Below are 13765 nucleotides of genomic sequence, written 5' to 3'. Positions count from 1 at the left end.
AAATCGAAATTTTCGGCGAAATTTCGCTGAAAACTTCGAAATTTAACACCTTTCTTTTAACCCACTACACAATGTAATCTCATGATTCAAATTATTTATTTTTTAAATTCTCATTCAAAAATCATCCTTACAAAAAATCAATAAAATTAGAAATCGTTTAATTAACTATTAGCAAACTAATTGTGTTCATGTAAATAGACGAATACAAATTTTTTACTAAAACATAAAATGATTGTAATCAAATGACTAAATGATTTATAATTTGATTAATTTTTTATAAAATTAATATTTGAATAGAGATCTAAAATATAATTATATGTAATGAGCTCAAAAAAGTAGTTAACACCGTATTATTTTACTAACTGGTTAGTTCTAAAACATTTTTGTCTATAATTTTACACAGCTTATGTGCATTTTTGCTTTGGTTGAAACAGAAGGCAAAACTGGTGGGCACTGTAATAATTCTAAAAAATCGCATTGAATAACAGATAAAAATAAAAATAAATAAAATATCCCATCCCATAAACCATAAAAAATAAAAACGAAAAAGAAAACAAAAATATCCTAATTTCCCACAACCCAGGGCCAGAACGCACCAGGCACATCTTGGGTTGGGTCTTAGGTGTTTACGGATCACCCCACCCTTTTAAAACCCCCGCAAAACACTCTCTCACCTCAAACCCCCAATTCCCAACAACCCCTTCCTCTCTCACCCATACGCGGCAAAACCCGTCTATCTTTTTTCCCTCCAAATTTTCCCGGTAACCAAACAGGACTCAAACGCACGAAAATGAGAGAAATCCTTCACATTCAGGGCGGCCAATGCGGGAACCAGATCGGGGCCAAGTTCTGGGAAGTGATCTGCGACGAGCACGGCATAGACAGCACAGGAAAGTACAGTGGGGACTCCGATCTCCAGCTCGAGCGCATCAATGTCTACTACAACGAGGCCAGTGGCGGAAGGTACGTCCCACGCGCCGTTCTGATGGATCTGGAGCCCGGGACCATGGACTCGGTCCGATCGGGCCCGTTTGGGCAGTTATTCAGGCCCGATAACTTTGTTTTCGGGCAGTCTGGGGCTGGAAACAACTGGGCTAAGGGACACTACACGGAGGGTGCAGAGCTCATTGACTCTGTACTCGATGTGGTGCGCAAAGAGGCCGAGAACTGCGATTGCTTACAGGGTATGGACAAAACAAAACTTTGGAATGAAAATGCTTTGTGGGTTTGTTTCGTTTTTGGGATTTGGCTCGTGCTTTTGTTTTCAATCTTATTTGGGTTTGTTTAATTTTTAGTTTTTATTTTGTGAACGTGTTTGAATATGATGTGGTGGTGAACCCTTTATAGATTTTCGTATGTTAGTGAGTGAGAGTGTTTTGGTTTTCATTTTTGCTCTTTGTTATATATAAAATGACCATGAGCTATGGACCGCTGCAATTAAAATGATTAATTATTCTGATCAAATTGTGTTGCTTTTGGGATTAGGATTTGAATGGCTGATTGATGCTATAATTCAACTTTTTAATCTTGCTATTTGTTCCGTATAGGATTCCAAGTTTGTCATTCTTTGGGTGGTGGCACTGGCTCTGGCATGGGAACTCTTCTTATTTCCAAGATCAGGGAGGAGTACCCAGATCGGATGATGTTGACATTTTCCGTCTTCCCTTCTCCGAAGGTGTCTGACACAGTTGTTGAGCCGTACAATGCCACCCTTTCCGTACATCAGCTTGTTGAAAATGCTGATGAATGTATGGCTTTGGACAACGAGGCTCTGTATGATATCTGCTTCCGTACTCTGAAGCTCGCAACCCCTACTTGTAAGGCTGGATCTTAATCTATAGTAGTTAGAGTTATTAGATGGTGTTTTAATTTTTTTGAGTACAGAATATGATAAATTAGTTTACCTTAGAGATTGGTATCTTATAAAGAAATGATATAATTTCGCAGTAGGTGTTGTAACCATGGATGGGTGTTGAAAATGGTTTACCATGTCTTCTTTACTGGTGTAGTTAATTATTAGAGTATGCAAGTAAATGGTTTGTTTCTTATTATGTGATCCTTGTGACATAATTTTATGCCTGTTTGCAGTTGGTGACCTTAACCACCTCATCTCTGCCACCATGAGTGGTGTCACATGTTGTCTTCGGTTCCCTGGACAGCTGAACTCTGACCTTCGGAAGCTTGCAGTTAACCTTATCCCTTTCCCACGTCTGCACTTCTTTATGGTTGGGTTTGCACCCCTAACTTCAAGAGGATCACAGCAGTACCGTGCCCTGACTGTGCCCGAGTTGACGCAGCAGATGTGGGATGCCAAAAACATGATGTGCGCTGCTGACCCACGCCATGGTCGTTACCTTACTGCTTCTGCCATATTCCGTGGTAAGATGAGCACCAAAGAAGTTGATGAACAAATGATTAACGTCCAGAACAAGAACTCTTCATACTTTGTTGAGTGGATTCCCAATAATGTTAAGTCCAGTGTGTGTGACATCCCGCCCAAGGGTCTCAAGTTGGCTTCCACTTTTATTGGGAATTCAACTTCTATTCAGGAAATGTTTAGGAGGGTTAGCGAGCAGTTCACGGCTATGTTTAGGCGCAAGGCTTTCTTGCATTGGTACACTGGCGAGGGAATGGATGAGATGGAGTTTACCGAGGCTGAGAGTAACATGAATGATCTGGTGGCTGAGTACCAGCAATACCAGGATGCAACTGCAGAAGAGGAGTATGAGGAGGAGGAGGAGGAGGAGGAAGAGGAGGTTGGTGCTTGATGTGTCTTTGTAGATTTTCAGTTTGTGTATAAGTGGTATGTTGTTGGCTTACTTTGAATGAGTGATTGTATGTTGTTGCACAGTCAATTTAGATTTGACATGGTGTATGGATTGTGGGGATCCTTGCATAAGAGATGGGTTTGGGTGACAACCCTTTTGTTTTTTATTTGGATGTCCATCTGTAGTACCGAGTAGGGCATATTATGTGAAGCTCATTTTTTTTCAGTGATGGATTTTTGTGTCTTGTACCATATGGTTATTGTAATAGTGATCCTTGCACAACTTTGTACACAACAATTGTTTTGATGAAGTCACTCTTACGTTTGATTGCATGTTATGCGGACCATTAACCAAAGTTGCCTAAAATTTCAGTACAAATAAAGAAAGGTGCCTAAGAGTTCTCTCTTTAAATTTTAATCCCTAAACCTGAACCAAAGCTGCCTGAAACCCATCATTTTCTTTTGCCCTTTTATGAATTAGTTAAATCTACAGATTTTAAAAGTATGAAGGAAAATTGTAAATAAGAAGAAAGGTCTCAAGACTTAATTTTTCCAATTAAAATGAAGTAGTGGGTAATTATCAAGTCAAGCTGAACAAATCTCCTGAGCCTAATCTCAAGAATAGGCCAAATAGCCGCTATAAATTTATAGCCTCCATTTACTTTGAGTCTTTGACCTGGCTATTCTCAATTTCTTATCATGATTCATATACAGAAAGGAATCATTTCAATTGCCGGCGTCTGGAAATAAGGTGAGGAAATAGACGACAAGCTTTCAGTGAACAAATTGTCATACACGGTTACAAGACAGACTTTTTCAGTGCATAAGACAACATGTACAGTACAGGTACGAGCTCCCTCTATAAAAGCAACGACATATAGTGGTCTTTATTCACAAGTCAAGTTTATCATTCCTTACTCCTTACAAAGTTTAAGCAAATTAACTTACTCCATCTCTCTGTTTAGTGTTTAGTGCCTTGATAGTGTGACTGACAATCTAGAGAGAACTAATCTCCAATGGCCTCTCAGTTTCTATTGCTAGCACTCCTTGCCATAACTTGTGCCATTGCTTTGGCATCTGACCCAAGTTCTCTTCAGGATTTCTGCGTTGCAGACACAAAAAGCTCAGGTATCCAGAATCATATTCATATTCATATGTGATTGTATTTCCCAAAAAGAAATAATATTAATCAGCTAGAGCCTAGTGGTAATTGTAAATGTTTCTAATGTATTTTTTATCTTATGATTTCAGTAGCAGTGAATGGTCATGTGTGCAAGGACCCCAAGCTTGTTGAAGCCAATGACTTCTTCTTCAGTGGGCTTCACTTAGCAGGCAACACATCAAACCCAGTTGGTTCAAGAGTGACCCTTATTAATGTAGACCGAATTGCAGGACTTAATACTCTTGGTATCTCCCTTGCTCGCGTTGATTACGTGCCATGGGGTCTCAATCCACCACACGCTCATCCTCGTGCTACCGAAATCTTCACAGTCCTGGAAGGCAGCCTCCAAGTGGGTTTTGTCACCTCCAACCCTGAAAACCGTCTCATCACAAAAGTGCTTCAGAAGGGTGATGTGTTTGTGTTCCCAGTAGGTCTTGTGCATTTCCAGCACAATGTTGGACATGGTAATGCAGTTGCCATTGCAGCTCTCAGCAGCCAAAACCCAGGTGTTATTACCATTGCCAATGCTGTATTTGGATCAAAGCCTGCCATCTCTGCTGATGTTCTTGCAAAGGCTTTCCAAGTGGATAAGAACACGATCCACAATTTCCAGTCAAAGTTCTAGACTCCATGTTGGAGCCTCTAATTAAAGGGACTTACAATTCATTTGATTTGATGTGTGTAAAGTAGTGTTTAGAAAATTGTTAGGATTCATTTATCAGTGCAATCATGTTGGTCTGCTATTTGGCTTGATTCTGTTCCTTCAGGGAGATAATTTGTTTCTGCTCACATAGTAATGTAATCAAGTTGACCTCTGTTATTTTGTTTGATTCTATTGTTCCAAGAAATAGTAACTATGGAAGTTCAAATCTGGAGTGCTTTGAGTTTGGGGAACTGTTTCTATATGCTTCAGTGCTTTTATATAGGGGTGTGCATGGTTCAAAAAACTAAACCACAAGGGCATAACCGTAACTAAACCAAACCAAGCCTAGCCCAAGCCGACTGGTTTGATTAACCGAGAATATCGGTTCGGTTAGTTCGGTTATCCGAAAACTAGATAACAACTGATATACCCTAAACGCCATACCCTATACCTTATACCTTATCTCATATATCATATACTAGTATACTCTATACTAATTACTTATACTATTATACTCTATGCCCTAAACAATATACCTTTAATTATAATTGTTTTAGTATATATATACCCTTATGGTATAGTATATACAAACTATAAATTATAGACTAATCCTATAAAGTATAAACTATACTATAAACATATACAAACATATATAAACATACAGGCTCCTTCTGTTGAGGTATACCTCAACTTATTTATGTTGAGGTATACCCTGTTGGGGCCCACACGAGTCGTTTTGTGTCGATCCGAACCGTTCAATTTTTACATCTCCGTAGATAGATCATCCTTGCAAAAAATTAGCCAAATCGGAAATCATTTGCCTATTTAACTTTGATCAAATAAATGGACGAACCAAATATTTTTGATAAAACCGTCCATTTGTTTTATCAAAGTTAGATAGGCAATTGATTTCCGATTTAACTAATTTTTTGCAAGGATGATCTATCAATGAAGATGATCCTTGCGAACGGTTCGGATCGCCACAAAACGACTTGTGTGGACCCCAACAAGGTCATACCTCAACATAAATAAGTTGAGGTATACCTCAACAGAAGGAGCCTATATAAACATATACTATAAACCTTTAAACTTTACTATAAACTATAATAAACATATACAAACATGAGGAGTGCTCTAAAACTAACCAGTTAGCAAGTTAATATGAAGCTAATCATGCTTTTGGGCCCAGCACATCACTAATCTCATAATCCGAACCATCAATTATTTAGGCCCTACTTCAAAGATCATCATTGCAAAAAATCAACTAAATCGAAAATCATGTAGTCATCTAATTGAGATCAAATAAATAGACAATCAGTATTTTCGATAAAAGCATAAAAATAGTTGTTATTATAGTCAAATGACTAAATGACTTCCGATTTTGAAGATTTTTTATATGGATGATCTTTGAAGTAGGGCCTAAAAAATATACGGTTCGAATTTTAAAATTACATCATGCAGTGGGCCCAACATGGTAGTTAGTTTTGTATTAACTTACTAACAAGTTAGTTTTAGAGCATTCTTGTACAAACACATACAAATATATAAAAATTATAATAGGTATAAACTATATACTAAATAAACTATAATAAACATATACAAACTATAATAGGAAATTTGGTTTACTCTATAATAAGTATTAAAATCATATATAAACCAATTAATATATAAAAATGAATATATATTATAAGTGGTGGTTTGGTTAAAACAGAAAATTTCAATATTGAAAACCAAAACCAAACCGCTCATCATTGGTTTGGTTTGGTTTTTTATTTGAAAACGAAAAAAAACAACAACAAAAAACCAGACCAAACCAATCTGGTCGGTTTGGTTAGGTTCGAAACTTGATTTTTCGGTATTTTGCACACCACTACTTTTATATTTGCCCCTCCCTAACTAACCATTTAAAGGTCAGATGTCAATTTTGGTCCCTGTATTTTTACGAAAATTTCATTTTGGTCTTGTATTTTAATTTTTAGTAATTTTGGTCATGTATTTTTTGTGTGATAGCAATTAAGTCTAAATAGTTAATATTATTTAAATTATCGACTGAAAATCCAAAGTGGAAGAACATGCTTCACACATGAGTGACATTTTGAATCTTTTAGTCCATCTAGATGCCTATTTAAGTCCCTACTTATCATTTAACATATTTAGTTTGATATTGAAATTTCTTATTTTTTCTTATTAATTGTGTATAGGGCAGTTATGGGCGCATATAGGCCTCCAAGTGGGGTAAGATGTCTGAAATATCACTCATGTGCAATGCACGTCGAATTTTCTATCATCAATTTAAACGAAATTAACGATTTGAACTTAATTGCTATGATATTAAAAGTATAGAACTAAAATTGTCAAAAATTAAAAGAACAAGACTAAAGTGAAAATTTCTTGAAAGTATAAGGACCAAAAGCGTCATTGAAGGCCTTAAACAAACTAAAAAAGCATATTCGGAATTGTCTTTCATTACAAAGGATAACTTGTAGTTGTATCCATATATATATGCGCTTCATATCATAGCTAAAATATGAATTTCGGAAATAGTAGGGCTGGACGGGTTGGTTCCATGAATTAATATGTCAAAAGAAGGCTAATACGCATGGACATGTCCATGGATTCACCATCAATCTCATGGGAAATTGGGATTGAATTGAAGCTTTATCAAAGGCACTCATATGAGTTGAATCATATATACCCTGATTTCTAAATAAAGGATACACATGAAATTGAGGTGCCACCCACATGGCTATTTAAGCGGGTCCCATTTCTATTAAAAAGGTGGTGAACAAGATGATCCAAATAACATTAATTACTCTTTCCTTGGCAGTTGAGAGCAATCTTGTGCAGGATGGGCAGGCCGCAGGGACTTTTGATGGGTTATTTTGTTCCGTTTGCTGTCAAGACAGTATTCCTCAGTGCACCATTTAATGCTGTCGCTTATCATAACTTACAAAATTAAGCAATGCTTTAGAGTTTAGACTTTTTGGAAGCCTCTATTTGGTTAGAGGATGGTCTGCGCGCCTAGCTTAATGAATAATGACTTTTTGTCTGATACAAGCTTATCCGTAACATTTATCTTGGCAGTACTATGTTTGAGCTACCCCTTAGTAATGTTTCTGCTTTACTTGATGACCTTAATTTGTGGTATTTGGTAGGACTAGAGCCATCTATATATTTAGCCTCCCCGAGCTACTTTTGTTATTTTCTTTGTTCGGTTGGCCTTGAGATCTTAGTATCTTACCATGATTTCATATAAAAACGTAAAAATTTAGAATAAATGTTTAGAAATTGAAGTAGATGGCTCCAAAATATCACAAAATATTCAAAATAGTTGGGGATAGAGAAGTTTTAACATTTTTGAAAGTGTCAAGCTTTTGTGCCCAGAGCATATCAAATTGAACTAGTCCACAAGGGAAGTTTTGTATGTGTGTGTTTCTGTTTTAAGTTTTCAATTTTTTTTTTTCAAAAGGGTTGATAACAAGAAGAGCATGAACAAAAGTGCTAAAAGTTTTATAAAATTTACTTTACAAGCTAACCTTGTAGTTCAACTTTGTGAGTAATTTATATAGGCTCCATTAGATTTGACCTGGCTTGTCATATAGAGAAAGGAACCATTTCAATGCCGGCACCTGATAATAAAGGTGAGGCAAGTGATGATCCAAGCTTTCAGATAAAAAGTTGTCATACACGGTTTCAGGACTTTTTCAGCACATATATATATATATATATATATATATGGGCCGGACAATACACAACAAGTACAGGCGGTACAGCTCCCTCTCTATCTATAAAAGCAGCAACATATTCTGGTCTCAATCCACAACTCCTTCAAGTTCATTCTAATTGCTTACTAGAGTTCAAGCAAAACTTGGTCCATATATACCAATCTGTCTGTTTGCTACCTTGAAATATTTATAGTACGTGTGACCATCCATCTAGATTTAAGAGAGAATTTCCAAATCCCAATGGCCTCTCAGTTTCTACTGTTGGCATTCCTTGCCATAACTTATTCCATTGCTTTGGCATCTGACCCAAGTTCTCTTCAGGATTTCTGTGTGGCAGACTCAAAAAGCTCAGGTACGTACCTTGAATCATATTCTCATATTTCTATCGTCATCATATGTGATTGCATTTCCCAAAATGAAATATAGATAATATCAATCAGCTAGAGCATAGTGGTAATTATATATGTTTCTAATGTGTTTTTTGCTCATCATGGTTTCAGTAGCAGTGAATGGTCATGTGTGCAAGGACCCCAAGCTTGTTGAAGCCAATGACTTCTTCTTCAGTGGGCTTCACTTAGCAGGCAACACATCAAACCCAGCTGGTTCACGTGTGACCCCTGTTAATGTAGCCCAAATTCCAGGACTTAACACTCTTGGTATCTCCCTTGTGCGTATCGATTATGCTCCATGGGGTCTCAATCCTCCACACACTCATCCTCGTGCTACCGAAATCTTGACAGTCCTGGAAGGCAGCCTCCAAGTGGGTATTGTCACCTCCAACCCTGAAAACCGTCTCATCACAAAAGTGCTTCAGAAGGGTGATGTGTTTGTGTTCCCAGTAGGCCTTGTGCATTTCCAGCACAATGTTGGAACTGGTAATGCAGTTGCCATTGCAGCTCTCAGCAGCCAAAACCCAGGTGTTATTACCATTGCCAATGCTGTATTTGGATCAAAGCCTGCCATCTCTGCTGATGTTCTTGCAAAGGCTTTCCAAGTGGATAAGAACACAATCTACAATTTCCAGTCAAAGTTTTAGACTCCAAGTTCAAAAGGGAGTGACGCGATTCATTTGAAGTGTGTCTAAATTGTGTAGAAAATTGTTAGGAATATTCATTTATCAGTGCAATCATGTTGGTCTGCTGTTTTGTTTGATTCTGTTACTTCAAGGAGATAATTAATTGTTTCTGCTCACATAGTAATGTAATAAAGCTGATCTCTGTTATTTGTTTGATTTTATTGTTCCAAGATTAATAGTTATGGGAGTTGCTTCCAAATCTGGAGTGCTTTGAGTTTGGCAAACTATTTTCAATGAATTCTTTAATTATCGCATAATATTGTTTTATTTTTGGCTTTTTTACATTTTACCCACTTAGGTCTTTTTCAAGTTCTTATTGTTAGAAAAAAATAGTTTTTTTAAGCTTTATCTATTTTGACACAATAAAAAACTAACTTGAAAAGACCAAAACATTCTTATTTTTAACAAAAGTTTAGAGAAAATGAGACAGAGGTGGTACATTGCAACAAATTTTTAATTCATGTGGTAAATTGAGACAATTCTATTTTTAGGTAGTGAAGTGAGATTGAGCTCAAAATTCAAGTGGATAAAGTGTAATAAAGCCTTTATTTTTTGGTCTTTACCGATCAGTTGGGCTGTGGAAAGGGGTAGTCCATCAATTTTCAAAGCAGGAATTTCCATGCAAATGATGACAGATTTGCCATCTATATATGGTGAACTTCGCTATCATCGTTCATTCTCATTACCAATCAATTGGGCAGCTAGCTATTGATCTAGTTTATAAACAAACTAATTCGTAATTAAGAACATGAACATCGGAAAGAGTATAGGGCTGGTTCCTTGAATTAATATGTATATGGGCACAAAAGAAGGTTAATATGTATGCATGGACATGTTGATGGATTCATGACCTCGATCCCATGGATTAAATTGAAGCTTCATTACAGGCATTCATATAGTCATATGAGTTGAATCATAATATGCAATGCTTAGAGAAATATTTTTCAATGGCTTAATTGGCTGCCAATGCCATGTCCGAACCTATTCTTGGTGTTACTACACAGCAGCTGTAGTTTTGTTATTAGCTAGCCTTGTATGAGGGATTACAATTAACCAGAGTGTTGGGTTTTCAGCAAATTTTGATGGGTTATTATGTTTTGTGTTTGCTGCTGTCAATATAGTTAGAGGTCGGAGCTGAGATTTTAGGGACCCGAAGCAAACCATAAAAGTGGATTCCTCAACCCTCCATGTACATTCACTTGATTTTTTTCTCTATAATAAATACTTATAATAAGGGGTATATAAAATTTGGAGGGCTAAATATTTGGGCTTGAGGCAGTTGCCTCACTCGGCTATCCTCAGATCCAACCCCGAATATAGTCGTCGGTGCAATAATGTTGTAGCTCATAAATTGGAAGATTTTGAAATTAAGGCATGCGTTATACTTGATTCGATTTTGGATGCCTGTATTTTGTTAGAGAGAACTTTCTGATATGTCTGATGTAGTATGTATACAAGCTTAATTATCTGCATGACTTAATTAAGTAATTGGTTCCAAAATATCATTAAATATTCAAAATAACAGGCAATCACATCTCATATTTAAGGATAGAGATATGAAACCAAACCATATATTCTAATTAATTTGCATGTGTCTAATTTTTGTTTGCAGATTACATCAAGTAATTGAACGAGTCCACATTTAGTCCAGACATTGTCAAAGTAAGCAAACCAGATGCTTTCAAACGAGATTGCTTAAAACAAAAAGAAACCTCCAATATTCTAATTAAATATAAAGTTGCAAAGACCAAAAGCATGACTGGTCATAATTAACCATACTTGATAGGATAAGATTATCTCATGGTCGATCTGATGGTTTTAGGGGAAGTTTTTGTGTGTATTTTTTTTTTTTTTTTTGGATTGAGTAAACTTTATTGAATGGAAACTAAGCAGAAGGAGTACAATCACTGTGTAATTGGGAAATAAGCTAAGGGGGAGCCTCTCTCTCTCAAGTAGTTCCACTCTCTCTCCCAAGTTTTGTGTATTTTTTCTTTTAAGTTTTTAATCTTATTTTCGACAGGGTGATTATTTTACGGTGAATATTGACTTTTTTAGTTTTTATATCTTAGGTGTAAAATTACAATTTAATTCTTAGATTTTGAGTGAAAAATTTACACTGACAGATTGATTGGTAAGCGAAAAATTATACGGCTATACAAGCCACCTTAAATTTGTGAGTAGTATAGCCTCGCTTAAATTTGACCTGGCTAGCTATTCTCATCTTATAAAGAAAGGAAGGTACTATTTCAATACCGGGTCCTGAAAATAAAGGTGAGGCAGATGATGACAAGCTTTCAGCAAACAAATTGACATACACGGTTAAACCGTTAAAGACAGGACTAGACTTTTTCTTTTTTGGCCATGCAGGACTAGACTTTTTCAGAGCATGCATTTTATAGGACAATACACAACAACTAAAGGTGGTACATGCGCACTCCCTCTCTCTTTCTCTCTATAAAAGCAGCAACATGTAGTGGTCTCAATCCACAACTCCTTCAAGTTTATCCTTGTTTACAAAAGTTCAAGCAAACTTGGTCCATATCTATCTCTCTGTTTACTGCATTGAATTGATAGTGTCATAATCTAGAGATAACTGATTTCCAATGGCTTCTCAGCTTCTGTTGTTGGCATTCCTTGCCATAACTTGTTCCATCGCTTTGGCATTTGACCCAAGTTCTCTTCAGGACTTCTGTGTGGCAGACTCAAAAAGCTCAGGTACCCAGAATCATATTCATATTCATATTCGTATGTGATTGTATTTCCCAAAAAGAAATAATATTAATCAGCTAGAGCCTAGTGGTAATTGTAAATGTTTCTAATGTATTTTTTATCTTATGATTTCAGTAGCAGTGAATGGTCATGTGTGCAAGGACCCCAAGCTTGTTGAAGCCAATGACTTCTTCTTCAGTGGGCTTCACTTAGCAGGCAACACATCAAACCCAGTTGGTTCAAGAGTGACCCTTATTAATGTAGACCGAATTGCAGGACTTAATACTCTTGGTATCTCCCTTGCTCGCGTTGATTACGTGCCATGGGGTCTCAATCCACCACACGCTCATCCTCGTGCTACCGAAATCTTCACAGTCCTGGAAGGCAGCCTCCAAGTGGGTTTTGTCACCTCCAACCCTGAAAACCGTCTCATCACAAAAGTGCTTCAGAAGGGTGATGTGTTTGTGTTCCCAGTAGGTCTTGTGCATTTCCAGCACAATGTTGGAACTGGTAATGCAGTTGCCATTTCAGCTCTCAGCAGCCAAAACCCAGGTATCATTACCATTGCCAATACTGTATTTGGATCAAAACCTGCCATCTCTTCTGATGTTCTTGCAAAGGCTTTCCAAGTGGATAAGAACACAATCCACAATTTCCAGTCAAAGTATTAGACTCCAAGTTGGAATTACAATTCATTTGAATTGTGTTAACTAGTGTGAATAAATTTGTTACTGTTCATTTATCAGTGCAATCATGTTGGTCTGCTATTTTGTTTGATTCTGTTAATTCAAGAAGATAATTTTTTTCTGCTTATTATTAATGTACTCAAGTTGATGTCCGATTTTGTTTGATTCTATTGCTACAAGAAATAATATTTACTGAAGTTTTACCACATCTGGATGTCTTTCCATTAAAAGAAATTTTGAATAGGAGACAGTAGTCCTTTGGGTTTGGGAACCTGTTTCTATATATGTGCCTTTTACATTTTTTCCATCACAAAAAAGAATGGTGTGTAAGTTTCCTTTAAGAATTATGCAATCTGCACAAACAGTAACACAAGAGTGACAACCAGAAGGAATGAGAAATCAATTTCAACCGAAAGAGAATTAATCCGAGTACACTATCAGTTTTAAGCAGTTAACAGGAGGGGGCATTCCAAGTCAAAAACTCCTGATATGTTTCTTTGCAGCAGACAGATCACCTCCAGCTCATTCAACTGCATGATTAATAATGAAAAAAAAAGCTTTATTGGAATAATGAAAGTTGGGATAAAAAACTGCTCTACATCTCCAATTCCAAAGAAACCAGCAGTCGTTGCAAAAATTATATACCAATTAATCAACTCCAAAATTTCTAGATACAGTAGGTTTCAGGTTCTTTTGTAGCCAACCTTGGAAACCAACATCTGCAGAATAGTTGAGATGGCTAAGGACTTTGAGCAAGGTCCATATACTGGCACTCTTAGGACACTCCATGAAGAGTTGCTGTATATTTTCATAGGTGGAGCATCATATTAGCTCAACAAGATCCATTCAGCTGCATATTTAATAATCAAAGCAGAAGTTTCATTTGAATACTGAAGGTTAGGACAAAAACAGTTCTACATTTCATACTCGGAGGAGCATAAAGTCCAATTAGCATTCTCGGATTCACCCTCTATGCATTAGTAAGGAGCTTCCCTTGA

At 36.7% G+C, this 13765-nt stretch overlaps 3 protein-coding genes across 7 annotated transcripts; all 3 read left to right on the top strand.

Moving 5' to 3' along the window:
- The first annotated feature begins 668 nt into the window (after positions 1–668).
- Positions 669–4758, top strand: LOC147297272 (tubulin beta-5 chain). 2 transcript variants are annotated; one of them, XM_086241435.1, is made up of 3 exons: positions 669–1184; positions 1548–1817; positions 2089–3100. In XM_086241435.1, the coding sequence occupies exons 1-3, from the start codon at positions 791–793 to the stop codon at positions 2766–2768; spliced, it is 1344 nt and encodes a 447-aa protein (XP_086097561.1). In that variant the 5' UTR covers positions 669–790; the 3' UTR covers positions 2769–3100. The 2 variants fall into 2 exon arrangements, with proteins under 2 accessions (XP_086097561.1, XP_086097567.1); XM_086241441.1 differs by lacking the exons at positions 669–1184; positions 1548–1817; positions 2089–3100 and adding exons at positions 1356–1373; positions 3796–3895; positions 4019–4758.
- Positions 4759–8537: 3779 nt separating this feature from the next.
- LOC147297271 (putative germin-like protein 2-1) lies at positions 8538–9381 on the top strand. 2 transcript variants are annotated; one of them, XM_086230202.1, is made up of 2 exons: positions 8538–8649; positions 8801–9381. In XM_086230202.1, the coding sequence occupies exons 1-2, from the start codon at positions 8538–8540 to the stop codon at positions 9331–9333; spliced, it is 645 nt and encodes a 214-aa protein (XP_086086328.1). In that variant the 3' UTR covers positions 9334–9381. The 2 variants fall into 2 exon arrangements, with proteins under 2 accessions (XP_086086328.1, XP_086086327.1); XM_086230201.1 differs by having other exon boundaries at positions 8798–9381.
- A 2594-nt stretch (positions 9382–11975) lies between these two features.
- On the top strand, positions 11976–12752 carry LOC147297270 (putative germin-like protein 2-1). Of its 3 annotated transcripts, none has more exons than XM_086233603.1 (2): positions 11976–12087; positions 12220–12752. In XM_086233603.1, the coding sequence occupies exons 1-2, from the start codon at positions 11976–11978 to the stop codon at positions 12750–12752; spliced, it is 645 nt and encodes a 214-aa protein (XP_086089729.1). The 3 variants fall into 3 exon arrangements, with proteins under 3 accessions (XP_086089729.1, XP_086089721.1, XP_086089715.1); XM_086233595.1 differs by having other exon boundaries at positions 12217–12752; XM_086233589.1 differs by having other exon boundaries at positions 11976–12117.
- The last annotated feature ends 1013 nt before the right edge of the window (positions 12753–13765 follow it).

Source organism: Dryas octopetala, chromosome 1 (genome assembly GCF_963921425.1).
Source record: "Dryas octopetala chromosome 1, drDryOcto1.1, whole genome shotgun sequence".
Lineage (NCBI taxonomy): Eukaryota > Viridiplantae > Streptophyta > Magnoliopsida > Rosales > Rosaceae > Dryas > Dryas octopetala.
Note: the sequence above shows the minus strand (reverse complement) of the source record. Positions and strands in the feature narration are given on the sequence as shown.

Excerpts from the sequence above, each read along its gene's own strand:
- LOC147297272 (XM_086241435.1), top strand. The coding sequence starts at position 791 with ATGAGAGAAATCCTTCACATTCAGGGCGGCCAATGCGGGAACCAGATC. Across the intron at positions 1,185-1,547 it reads GAACTGCGATTGCTTACAGG|GATTCCAAGTTTGTCATTCT; the intron begins GTATGGACAAAA and ends TGTTCCGTATAG. Across the intron at positions 1,818-2,088 it reads GAAGCTCGCAACCCCTACTT|TTGGTGACCTTAACCACCTC; the intron begins GTAAGGCTGGAT and ends GCCTGTTTGCAG.
- LOC147297271 (XM_086230201.1), top strand. The coding sequence starts at position 8,538 with ATGGCCTCTCAGTTTCTACTGTTGGCATTCCTTGCCATAACTTATTCC. Across the intron at positions 8,650-8,797 it reads GGCAGACTCAAAAAGCTCAG|TAGCAGTGAATGGTCATGTG; the intron begins GTACGTACCTTG and ends TCATGGTTTCAG.
- LOC147297270 (XM_086233589.1), top strand. The coding sequence starts at position 11,976 with ATGGCTTCTCAGCTTCTGTTGTTGGCATTCCTTGCCATAACTTGTTCC. Across the intron at positions 12,118-12,219 it reads TCATATTCATATTCATATTC|CAGTGAATGGTCATGTGTGC; the intron begins GTATGTGATTGT and ends TGATTTCAGTAG.